Source organism: Aulonocara stuartgranti (assembly GCF_965226115.1).
Source record: "Aulonocara stuartgranti genome assembly, chromosome: 7".
NCBI lineage: Eukaryota > Metazoa > Chordata > Actinopteri > Cichliformes > Cichlidae > Aulonocara > Aulonocara stuartgranti.
The window spans coordinates 21,747,402-21,760,414 of record NC_138945.1 but is presented as its reverse complement, the minus strand read 5'-3'; the positions used below and the strand labels follow the sequence as shown (position 1 = coordinate 21,760,414).

Genomic DNA, 13,013 nt, shown 5'->3' with positions numbered 1-13,013 from the left:
GCTCTAGACCACAATATGAAGAAAGGATGCTTTGGGGTTGCATATACTATGCTGTGGCTATGTTTTAATCATCCAAAAATGATCACTAGCTTAAGTTTTTTAAATATACATAGGTCTTTTTCAACGTGCATATCTATGGGTATTGTTTGCATAAGCTTGCCTTTCTTGTAGGTGTGTGTGCCGTTTGAATGTGCATTTAAAAGCATGTTAACCATCTTAATTTCTCCACAGAGCCTTGTTCCATTTTTAAAGAGAACCCCTGACTGACAGCAGAGGGAAGCGAGCACCCTGGATCCCCTCCCCATGAAGCTGACTGCCTCCCCTGAAGCAGCTTTCACATCTGGATCAAGGACTCCAGTGCACTTTGTTGGGCTCCTGTAGCCCATCCATGCCTGTGATCCCCATCCCACGGCGGGTGCGCAGTTTCCATGGCCCCCACACCACCTGCATGCACTCAGCCTGTGGGTCGGCACACACTTCCAAGCTAGTGCGGACTAAGTACAATAACTTTGACCTGTACCTGCGCTCACGCTGCATGTACAGCTTCCTCCGCTTCTTGCTCTACTTTGGCTGCAGCCTGCTGACCTCTCTGCTCTGGGTGTCGCTTTCTGCGCTCTTCTTCCTGCAGTACATCAGCGTGCGTGTGCTCCTGCGCCTGCAATACAAGCTGTCTGTCATCCTGCTTTTGCTGGGGCACCGGCGACTGGACTTGGGTGTGCTTAATGACCTGATTATATACAGCATGCAGATCACCATGTTTCTGGTGGGGGGACTCGGCTGGTGCTTAATGGTGTTCGTGGATATGTAGCTCTGTCATGAGAAACATGAGAAATGTGGCATGTGATTGGAATGTTTTGCACTCAAATACTCTGTTTTATATTTGACTCTGCTGTAGTCAGAAAGGTGCAAAATCTCATTTGGTTTATTGTAGATAAGGTTAAAATCCAATAAGAAGCATCAGAAGCATTGATGCGATCTTTAAACCAGCCTGCGTGGCTTAAACAGTTAAATAGTTGTTCTTTTAAAAAATGTCAGTCCTGCATACTTCAGAGAAGTTAGAAATATCAAAAATGAGAGTGAGACTTGTGACTTTATATAAGTTATTCTTGTATTTTGTGCCATTTGTAAACCGTCTTAATGGACTTTAAAGGACATCTCGTCTAGGAATGTGTTTGTTCAAAGTCTGTTGCATGGAGGAGTGACTTAACAGATGACTGATGTGCATCGTGACTGTGGATGCACGTCAGTGATCTGTGCCACAAAAAAGTCATGCTGGAGCACAAAGAGGATGTCATGATACTGTGTATGAATCAGTGCATTTAAATGATGTTGTGTATAAATAAAAATACAATGTAAAATAGAAAGCACAGTTTTTAAAAAAAAGAAGTTAAATGACTCCACCTGATGAATAAAAAAAAAAAAAAAACTTCCCTGGATTCAAATTTGGCCACTGTCTGTTGATTTGGTGCTTGAAGCCTTTGCACACTCCTGTGATTTTTAGAATGCTCCCTGGAAGTCTTGTTCCCGCCCGAATCTGGGATGTGCACTGGATCTTCTTCACTGTGTCAAAACAGTGACGCTTTACTCTGAGTTAGAGTTTAAGGAAGTGTTCAAAGTAATAAAAATCCAAATCTGGTGAGGAGGGCAGATGGAAAGCCACAACTGTGTTGGTATGACCAAAAAAAACCCCCCAGCTTTGAGGTCGCTTGTGCTGAATGTCCTCCCTTAGACAGTCTGACTCCTGGGGGAGGGGAGAGGAGGCAAACTGATGGTGCACAACCTCGTGAGCGACAGGAAATAAGCAACACCTGTGCTCCTAGTTGCAACCAGCCTTCAGACTTGGTCTCATAGCTAGATGACAGATGATGACACAGGTATTGACGTTCCCTTTCTGCGCGAGTTTAAAGCCCGTGGAGGGGGCAAGTGTTTAAAACGTAGGACTTCCAGAGAGCAATCTGAAAATAGCAGAAGTCCTGTAAGTGATGGAGAGGTGAACAAGGAGATGGCAGTGGCCAAATTAAAATCAGGTAAGATGTTTTGGGAGTTTTTTTGCCTTGAATGTGCTGCATCGGAAAGTTTTTGTTGTGTTTTTTATATGTTTTGGGCAAAATAGGGCAAAGGGTATAGCCTGAGTCACAAACATTTTTTTTTAAAGCTGTTTAATAAATTCTTTTTTTCCATGAGCTGGTTTGTGCTTTACAATGCATGGCCAAATGAATGTGTTTACTGTGTAGTCTAACACTCATGACGGCATGCCTCGAGCTGTGTCATAAGAGTGTGTGACAGTTCAAACTGAAAACGGCTTTGGGTCAAGTGTTCCATCAGTCGTTCTTCACATGGTCTTGGAGCTGCTCTGACAGACTTCTCTGTTTAGCTTCCTCCAGCACGCAAACACCAACCACAACTAGATCCTGCTGTTTGTGCCAAGCATAACAATGGAGATGGCTGTGCCCCAATCACCTTATATAGCCTCATTTTCACATACCGTGAAGTATGCCTTACTGGAACTAATGAAGGCACTGAAATGAGCACTTTAATTCTAAACCTGGGTTTGCTTTGAAGATTTTAACTATTTTTTGTTCTTGTCATGCACAAGCATCAGGTTGGATAGCTATGATTAGGAAAGCATGCAAAAGAGGCTGGAAGTACAGAGCGCCAACTTTAGATTTGAACTTTCAACACAGTGGCTGGTGGGCTGACTGAGACATGCTTCAGACCCACAAGGCCTATAAATGGCTAATCAGAGCAACAATAAGCTTTTGTTCATTGGATCAACACATCATATGCCTCATGTTCTGAGCCAGGTCAGTGTGACAGCCCGAATTACACAGAGAACTAGAGAATATGAATTGTCCCATGATGCCAACATACTCTTTAGGTGGGCTTGATGATTAAGTCATTCACTGTTCAGTTTCATTTCTTCATTCTGTATGAAAAGCTGATTTATTTATTTTTTTTGCTTAGACTGAATGACTTCTCAGTTTCGCCGACATTTGCATTTGTTTCTATTTTTTCAGCTCTTATCTTGAACTTTTAACCCGGCCTTTGTGAGAAACGATAATATGGAAATGCGTACGAAACACAAGATCGGGTTTTGTTGTCGGTGCAGAAAGTAAAATATCGTGTTTCAACATTCAGCTTTGCAAAATGACAGTTTACTGGAGCAAACAGCAAAAGCTGTCATTTAATTAGGCTACACTTAGGGCTTTTACTGGTTTGGCTGGGCAGAAAGCCACAACTGGGAAAAACAAAAGTCCTTGTAAAAATGAATGACAATAGGTGTGTGCTTAAATAACAAAAGATCATTATACCCCTAACCTTAGGAATATTAAAGTGCTACCACAGACTTTTATAACATATATAAACGTATATACCCTTATGCTGAAATAACACAGGACTAAGTTATTTGTCATCATGGAATAAGTTAGTGTATGTAGCAATGATTGTTAAGGAAACTAATTGAAATACGTTTAAATACTTACACTAACTGTCCTCTTTACTAGCTAAATCTTGCTAGTGCTAGGTTGGGCCCCGTTTTGCCACCAGAAAATGTAATTCTTCGCAGTACAGATTCAACAAGGTGCTGGAAACATTTCTCTAACTGTCATGAGTACAGTACAGCAGTCATGACTACTGCTCTATTGTGCTCATGAAAGTGAGTACAGTGAACTCATTGTCATGTTGAAGAAACCAGTTTGAGATGATCTGAGCTTTTGACAGCGCTGGAAGCTGCTTCCAGCAGAAAATGGATACACTGTGGACATCATGACCAATAATACTCATGCAGGGTGCATCATTTAAAGCATGCTCAACTGGTACTAAGTGGTCGGAAGATTGCCAAGAAAATAACCACTGCCCTGTTAAACCACCACAATTTATACATGATAGGATAGATCCATGCTTTCACGTTGTTCACGTCAAATTCTGACTCTTACATCTAAATTACAAAGCGAAATCGAGACTCATCAGACCAGGCAATATTTTTCCAATTTTCTGCTGTTTAGTCTATGCCTCTGTGCTTCAAGGTCTGATGTGTTGTGCATTCAGAGATGCTCCTCTGCAGAACTTTGTTGTGACAAGAGATTATTTGAGTTCCTGTTGCAGCTCCCTCAGCTCGAGGCAGTCTGTCCCACTCTCCTCTGACCTCTGGCATCAACAAGGCATTTTCACCTAGAAAGCTGCCGCTCGCTGGATATTTCCTCTTTTTCAGAACATTTGTGTAAACTCTTAGGAATGGTCATATGGAAAAATCCCAGCGGTTTCTGAAATACTTAGACTAGCCAACAACTACGCCATGTTCAGAGTCTCTTAAATCACCTTTCTTCCCTATTTTGATGCTCAGTTTTAATATGCCTAATTATACATGTCATGTGATTCGCTAATGACATTTGCATTAATGAGCGGTTGTACAGGAGTACCTAACAAATTGTTATATATATCTATATCTATATATAAATACATACAATACTATCCCGTAAGAAAGTGAAAATAAAAAGAAATATCAAATGTTAAATTTACAAAATGCCTGCATGGATAAACATAAAGAGTTGGGTTGATAGAGATGGGCAAAAAATGGGGAACGGGTAAGCTGATTTACACCTGTAGATATTTATACAGCTGGAAAAAAATGCCCAAGTGCTGACTAATTTAATTAAGTGTACGTTTTTGTTATATAAGTATAGTGTAAGATTTTACAATTAGTGGAATCTGGTCAAGTGAAATGTGCCTGGTTGGTATTCTTTCAGGTTATAGCAAGCACATTTTCCTTAATGATTTATTATTGAAATAAATAAACCTTTGGTTTTCTATGTTTCAGGTGCATTTTACTCAAAATTATAGTTTAATGTTTATTAAAGTTGACAAATCCATTTTTGAGGGCAGCAGTTAGATATCTACACTCGTTCTATCCAGTTTCACAAAGACACGTACAACTACTGCATTAATATTTTCTGTTTTTCTGTCTTCTGACCTCTAAAGATAATCCAGCCAACCTATAAAATTAATTAACTGGTTGAAAAGGGAGAAGAACGACTGACTCATATGTATTTTGTAAGTAAATGTAAACTCATTTTACATCATACAGCCCTCTTTGAAGTGGACCAGATCAATAAAACTAAATGATGGTGGTTGAATTGAGGAAAGAGAATATGAAAAAGATAGTTCCAAGTAGTTTGAGATATTTATTCATGTGTGGGTTATCTCTCTCATGCTACAGAGGAAATACAAAAGACACAGCCTCTCCACATTTACATTTGTACCCGCTGTTGCTCCATAAATCTGGTACCACAAAAGGTTATCTCACAGAGAGCCTCCTCTTTGCTAGGATCCTCCTGACCTGTACTCTCCCAGTGATGCTGGTGCCATTACAGAAACAAATCTGTCATGTATGCTCACATACAATAACAGCTTTATTACAAAAAACAGTACTATATGTTGACCCTGCAAACATGGCCAAAGATAGAAGCTCTTCATACGTCCATCGGTATGTGCTTGGCTCACATGTGTGTTCAGGCCTGTGTCTATGCTGTGTTTGCTGTGCCTGTGTGAGGTTATGTGTGTCATGTCTGTGGAGTGTATAGATGAGGTGCACGTCTCGGTGGCTGTGTGCTCATGCCTAGATGAGGTTATATATGTACCTGTGTGTGTGTGTGTGTGTGTGTTTATCTAAAAATAAAATGTGAAAGAAAACTCATCCTCATCCCTTTCCACATAAAGGGTTCTGGTAGATCACTGCACAGACTAATTATACTATCCTGTAATTATAAATTAATATATAAAGTTTTCATTAACTCACAGAAATGTCCTTGGCAATCGGTGTGGGGTCTTTATCATTAGGAAAAGCTGTAAAACTTGTGAAAATACAGTTAAAAGTTCAAAATCTATGCAGTCCTTTGCATTTTCTAAAGAAGTCTAGTGGGCCGGATTGTAGTCTGTGCCAGGCCAGTTCTAGCCCCTGTGCCTTATGTTTGACATCCCTGATATATGTGTGTATGTATAAACTACAGTTAAAATCACTAAAATGCCCGGTAAAATCACTGATTTTAATTGCTATTGCAGTGTGTAAATTTACAAGTGAAAAGTAAAAATGTGATTGGACGATCATAAAATAACTCAAATCAACAAGGTAAATATAGTATAACATTGTGAAAAAAATCTAAATAAACGAATATGGCGATTTCATGTGGTAGACTGGAGGCTCCTGCAGTGATTTATCGTGCTGTAACACCGTGATACAGGCCTGCAGTAAAGAAAAGTTGACTTGAGGTCACACCGCCAGCAGTTGGCGCTTATAATTTAGCAGAACGGCACACATGCGCATCATGTAGCCCGGACTGTCATCGCATAATGACACGTGAAGTAACCACACATGTAGACGACACCGAATGGGGTCTCACTGAGCCGTGCAACCCTCCCCTGCCCTACTTATAGCCCCCCAAATGTGCTCCCAAGTGTGTTGTCTTTTCAGGAACACGTTAGTGGCGGGGTGGAGGCGCGCGAACCTGTCCGGTGATCTCGTTAAAAAGTGTTCCGCAGCAGTCTACACCTTTAAAGCCCGCAGAGTGCAGCGAGTTCATGTGTCCGTAAAGGCGCACGATATGACCGACCGCTGCTGCCGACTGCCCGTTTGCCGCGTAGACTACAGTAGGACAGAGTACCTACAGTAACCTGGCGGGTCCAAAAATGTCTGTGTCTTTAAAAAGAACTATTTGCCGAGTGCTGCATGATGTCAGGCTGAATGCAGTCCGTATACTGTTCATGTAAGCTGCGTTTACTTCCTGCAAAGGGACAGAAGCGGGCAGAGAAAGAGAGAGTGGGATAGAGATGGGGAACGAGCGGCCGGAGATAAAGTGAAAGAGTGAGCCAGCGGACGAAAGGAACCGGGGCCTGCTTCTTCTTCTTCTTCTTTTTAAAAACAAAACAAAAAACAAACGCCTTCCAAACTTTATAGGCTATAAGAAGAAAAAGCCTGCCACATCTGGGCCAGCTGATTTTATGGAATAACGACGCATCGGGTAAATATACACCCCCCCCCCCCCCCCCCCTTTCTGTGTGTGTGTCTCTCTCCCTCTCTCTCTCTCTCGGCTTTATATGTACTGAGCCTGATTCGTATGACGCATAGGTTTTACCATGCAGTACTCCCTCGTTTCCCCCTCTCTCTTCATAGCTACATTTAAAAAATATTTTATCTATTTATTTTTGCCAGTCGGAATTTCAGTTATTTCGGCCACCTAAAACTAAGTTAGCGCCTTAAACTTCAGTCGGAAAATGTGTAACCGTACCACGCGCCTCTGAAGGAATTTAATCAGGTTGATAGTAGTTGTAGTTTTTCACCCTAACCTCTTCTACACCCCCCCCTCCCTCCCCCCAAAAAAACCCACCCAAAATTTGCAGTCTAATGATAATTTTGGCCATTGCTTTTAACCACAGGAACTGGTGTTGTCATTAGTTTCAACTGTACTGAGTGGTGAAAGTGGCAAGCTATTATCGGTCTTGCGTCACGATGAGGTAAAAAAAAAAAAGGAAAAAAGATAAATCTCCACCCATAGTGCATCTATTGTAATGCTATAGATTTGAGAATCACAGGACGGATCGAGGTACTGGTGTTGCAGATATGATTTTATTGGTTGTAGTCGCTAAAGAAAAAGTCTATAGGATATCAGCTTACATTTTCATGACTGTTGTTTCAAGGTTTTCTTTTTGGGGGTTTATTTTTCGGGTACAGTCTGGTTAACACTTGGCCTCTTTGGCTGACTGGCTAGCTTAGAAAAGTTCATGGCTGTTAAAAAAGGTGGGGATGAGGGGGCTCTGAAGTTTATGTTTGGCATATATGGATTGAAAAAAAATATATGTTTATATGTTATTTGTGCATGCTGTTGAATCAAATCTGTCAGCCGTGGTTCCATTTACCTTACTTGAACCCCCAGCAGGAGCCATCTGGCTATACATACAAAACAACACCACCCCCCTCTTCTCTCTCTTCTCCTTGTGTACATGGGTGCAGTGTGTGGCTACCCAGCATGTAGCTTGTGGTAGTTTTCTTCATTTCCTGTCACTTTTCCTCCCCCAGTACACACGCTTTCTCTCTGTCGCTGTAATTATTATTGTCTAGTCCACTGGTGAGTCAATTGTTTGTTTCTTAAGAAGACAAAATGCTTTTTTTCTTCTTTTAAAAAATCTTAGATACATTTTATCGTACTTTTATGGTAACGTGGCAACAAGTTAAGCAATGCAGCCTACTTCATATTAAGCTTCCATGTCCTCAACAGGTGACACTCAGGTGGGGTTATTAGGTGAATGAACCCTTTCAAACTGCAGTGTAACTTTATGTTTTAACACCCATCTGTTTCTGTGTATATATAAATATATAACCTGTGGATATAAGAAGGAGTGAAGGTGCATTGCACTAATTTTAAGCTGCCCTTTTAAATCATTATGCATCCATAGTTGTACCTGGTTGCCCTAAGACAACACAGAGACAGATTTTTATGAGGGCAGTTCATCATACCCTCCCTTCATTACGAGGAAATCGGTTCACAGTAATGTTAGCTCACGCTGACAAGTTTTTATGTCCAGCCTTTAAGATAACATACATGGAAAATGGGAGTCTCCCCCCCCCCTCGTTCTCTATTTCTCTGTGAACGGAGGCCCTCCGACACCAGTGGTCTTTGATTTGGGCATCTGCCAAAGGGTTCTGATGGCTCTCAACAGCTGTATTTGTCTGTGTGTGTGTGTATGTGTGCATGCGTGTGTGTGTGTGAGAGAGAGAGCGAGTGTGTATGTATTTGCTTGTGTCAGTGAGTGGGTTAGTGTATGTATGTGTGTGTGCCTCTGTGTGTGCTCTTGCAGTGTCCCGGGATGCCCTTCCTCCATAGGCCTCTCTCTATACAGCATTCCACAAGGGGGCCGGGGGCTGTGCGGGTAGGGAGTGTCAAGGAGACAGCGAGAGAGATTCAATAAATAAAACTGATGTGGACACGCTGGCAGAGAAAAGGCCGAAGGAGAGGGGAAACGGTGAGACTGTTTCCTCATCGCTTGTCAGACCTTTAAATTAAAAGGTCCTCTGCAGCAAAGTAGACGTTCCCAGTAAATTCTTCTGTAGATTTGCAAGAGATTTGGGGGTGGCGTTAACTTCATCACTTGATCAGTGTGCAAAGCAGTCGTAGAAAGCCACCTGGAGGTGATTTCCCCTGTTATTTCTTACACAGCAAATATTTAAGTAGGGTTAATCCCAAATGTAATTTACAGTAGCACGCTGGCTGGCTTTAAAGATCATCTTAACTGCAGATTTGTACCCTGGCTTTAATAAAGAAAAACTAAACAAGGGCACTGTCGACTACATGAAAAATCAGCAACCATTTCTAGTGCGGCTTCATTTACTGTGTGCGTGTGCGCGTGTTCACCCTCATGCTTGGCGCACTTTCCTCTGTATATGCGTGTAAACTTGTGTGGGGAGTGTGTTTATGTGTCTATGATTTTCCTTTCCTGAGACAAGCATGAGTCATTGCTGATGGTATGCGATACCAACAGTCATACATTGTATTCTCATAGGTTACTTCTGTGCTTTCTTGGTAACACACATGCTACTTGTTCGAGTTAAACCCTGATGGACGAAAAAAACCTGCTCCTACTGGTATGTTCAGGCATGTAGGCTGCTGTTCATGGAACTGAGGTTTAAACAGTTAAGAGTAACTGTGAAGACATGGCATTTCTAGTAAGCGTTCAGGAATTCTGGGAAAGATACGCATCGGGTGGTCACATATACATTTTTCCTTTAGCTGAATTTATCTACATACACCAGCACATGGTGACATGAATTAAATGTGGAGGTAAGCTTGTTTGTGCTCAGACTTTAACATTCATGCGTGTATTTGGATCTTTCTGGGGAACATGCAAATATTTTTGCCATGTAGTTTCTCCTTTTTGTGGTGTTTCTAAAGAATACTGGAGTAAAATGACTCCTTCCTCCCTAACCCAGTACTGCTAACACTGTAAAATTGACTTTGGTGTTTCTTGCCAACTAGATGTGCATGTAGAGGGTAAGTGAGGAAAATAATGTCCTTATGCTAATAGTAAGTGCTTTAAAATAAGCAGTCCCTCACACTGATTCAGTAAGGGAAAGCAGTGGTCTATTTAGGGGCCGGTTAATCCCCCCCCTTTTTTGGTTTTTGTTCAGATTCCCTATCTGTTTGGTAAGTTTTATCCATACTTGCTCAGGAAAGGAATCGCCTGTAAATTGTTGGTAGTTAGATGCATCTTATGTTAGACTGCACCCCTTCCTCATTGTCTGACTTAAGATTTCACCCTTGATGCTGGCGGACCTTAGCAGGCTCCTGCTTTCAAATGTAAAGCCTCAATTAACATTGCACACTCCAAATGCAAATTATACCTCAGCTAGGATGACGGCATAAAATGTGCTGTACGGCTAAACAATTTAAATACAGTAGAGGAAACTTAGCATTCGCTGACTTCTGCAGAGGCAACTGCCACATGGTAACTCGCTCATTCAGTGTGCCATCCCTCTGGTTTTTAGCTCTGCCCTGATACAGCTGTCAAAAGCAGCATGGGTGATTAAGTCAAAGCAAATAATAAAAGTAAGCCTGTAAAAACAGGAATTGGGGAAAGACGTGGAAATTCTAAAAATACAGGCAGGGCATGTATGATTTGTAAAGCTACGTGTATACGTAGTGTGAACTTTGTTCAGACACGCCGGTGCGATCCGCCAAATGCACTGATTGTATTGCCACTCTGGATCAGATGACACCATAAGATGTGAAACTTCCATCAAAGACGTGTAACAGCCTAGCCCGTTTTGACATCACGACCGGCTGGAAAACAACACGGCTCATTCACAGGCACTCCTAATTTAAAGGAAAGAAGCACGAGGGACAGGATTTTTTTTTTCTTCTTCATAGCTTGTGGGTATGTAAACACATGTGTATGTGACAACTTATTTTTGCTAAAAAGAAAGCGGGTTATGTTCTCTTTTAGGGATTAAACAGAATGGCAGCAAGGCGATGGAGCCAGGGTTTATGTAATGTGCGCAACTAGCGCAGATAGTGAGAGTAAAACGTGCCGTCACAGTCAGCGCAGACTCGAATGACACAAATAAACACTAGAAGTATACATTCTGAGTTCACGAAAAGCAGGTAAATGCTAAGCAAATTTGTTGGCCCCAGTGACCAGGCTTTGTCCGCATACTTCCTCATCGGGGAGAGAGTGAAGTTGGGAGTTTCATACATTACGGTGTGTTTGCTGTTAGCTACAAAAGGCGTTTGCTTAAGTTGTTTTTCTCGTTATGTTCGCTCCCAGTGCATGTGAAGACCTTTAGACTTCATGCTAAAGTGGGCACAAGAAGGTTCACATTTCTTGTCTTGCTTCACCGCTGCTGTTTTACAGCTCAACTATTAGAGTGCCACACGTTTGCAGCACAAAAGGTATTTGCCAAACCCACTAAACAGGGTTGGGCAGTTCCTCGAATCTCCTGCTCATTTCATATGTAATGAGGCCAAGTTTTTTTCTTGGAAAACACCAGTAGGTTTGGCAACCTTCCTGCCTCTCTCGAGGAAAACAGATTGACGGATAATATATATCTTCTGGAGGTATGTGTGGCGTTTTTCTTTCTTTTGTTTTTCTTTTGTGCTCTATTACTGTACTAAATTTATTTTGTTATTCTCAAAGTGCACACAGAAGTAATAATGCAGCTGAGAACATTTTTCCACACCTATTGTCATTTCCTGTGAAATTACACAACATGCATGTTCGCACAGGGCGAAATAATGCGGGACCAAATGAGAGGGAGAGAGGATCAGCGAAAGCCATTAGGAATCTTGAAATGTTAGTGATTTGGGCTGCTCTGGCTCACTAACTGCTTTTCAGGAAGCCTTCCAAGAATTTAGACAATGAACAGTAAACATGGCATGTTCCTTAGAACAATTCCACATTAGATCTCAGAGATCACGTGTCTGGTTTTTTCTCAGAATCGACTGCCCCCACACCGCACTACACTTGCAGATAACTGTAGCAGCTAAATCTCCTGCTCCCTGTGTATGCACTGTACTTACACTTGACAAGGAGCTCTCACAAACTGACAAATGTGCACAATTTCTCCCTCTCTCCCTCTCTGTGTCTCAGAGATTTCTTGTAAGTGACATGTTTGGCCGTTGGCATAATGCCTAGCAAGATCACATGGCATGAATGTCGTGCTTGTGTTGTGTATATGTGTGTGTCTGTGTGTGTGTGTGACAGAGAGAGACTGTGCATGTGTGTGTGTGCATTTGTTCTTGAGTAGAGAAAAAAAAAACCCGAAAGGGAGCATGTGCACATTTGATTGTTCCAAGTATTTTCAGCATGAATAGAAGCACGTAGCCATGGCAGAGAATTACGGAGTACCAAGAAGTATGACGAGGATGTGTTTCTGAAACGGTCATGGGATCACATTCTCAAATAGGATGGAGAATCTGATTTTTTTTCCTTGATGGTACTTCATAGTGGATGCACTTTTTCACTTCACTTGTGGCGCTGGGCCGTTCAAAATTCATTAAAGCTGCGTAGCCTTGTAGGGAGGCTTGTGTGGCGAGACCACTTGTATGTTTTCGCTTACAGTATCTCAAACTTTTTTTTGAGCCACCCCACCACCACCACCCCGAAAACCTCCGACCCTAAATTCTCTTTGAAAGTGCTTCATTATAACTGGAGACGGAGACAGTAGCAAAAAAAAGGATTGAAAAGGATTAGAGCAATTTTGTCAGATTCTCAGACTCCCACTGAGGGTACATTAGACTTGCTGTGAAAGTTGAACCTGTAATTCAGAGGGTGACGTGCGCGCGCACAGTCGCATGCATAAACCCAACAGAATCACACACTCGCACAGGAGTAGACCAGACTGAGAGAGGGAGAGCCAGCGAGAGAGCACCGTGGATGGCATTTATCCTCGCAGCCCCCCACCCTGCACACACACACACAATTTTCCATGCTCTTTCACTGTGTGCTGCGCATAATTAAATTGCTGCAAA

General features: G+C 42.0%; 2 protein-coding genes across 6 annotated transcripts in view; both read left to right on the top strand.

Annotated features, from left to right (window-relative positions):
* Positions 1-388: 388 nt before the first annotated feature.
* On the top strand, positions 389-808 carry tmem250 (transmembrane protein 250; the record flags this gene model as incomplete). Its single annotated transcript, XM_082542598.1, has 1 exon — positions 389-808. One exon carries the CDS (start codon positions 389-391, stop codon positions 806-808), a length of 420 nt encoding a protein of 139 aa, XP_082398724.1.
* Positions 809-814: 6 nt separating this feature from the next.
* The window catches only part of nacc2 (NACC family member 2), a 39,317-nt gene continuing 27,118 nt past the window's right edge, over positions 815-13,013 (top strand). The window contains exon 1 of one of the 5 annotated variants that reach the window (XM_082538230.1): positions 815-2,027. The gene's annotated coding sequence lies outside the window, so the exon portion shown is untranslated. Of the gene's footprint in view, positions 2,028-6,470; positions 7,014-9,808; positions 9,828-10,766; positions 10,921-11,527; positions 11,601-13,013 lie in introns of those variants that run through there. The other 4 variants (XM_082538226.1, XM_082538232.1, XM_082538227.1 and 1 more) reach the window with 4 other exon arrangements.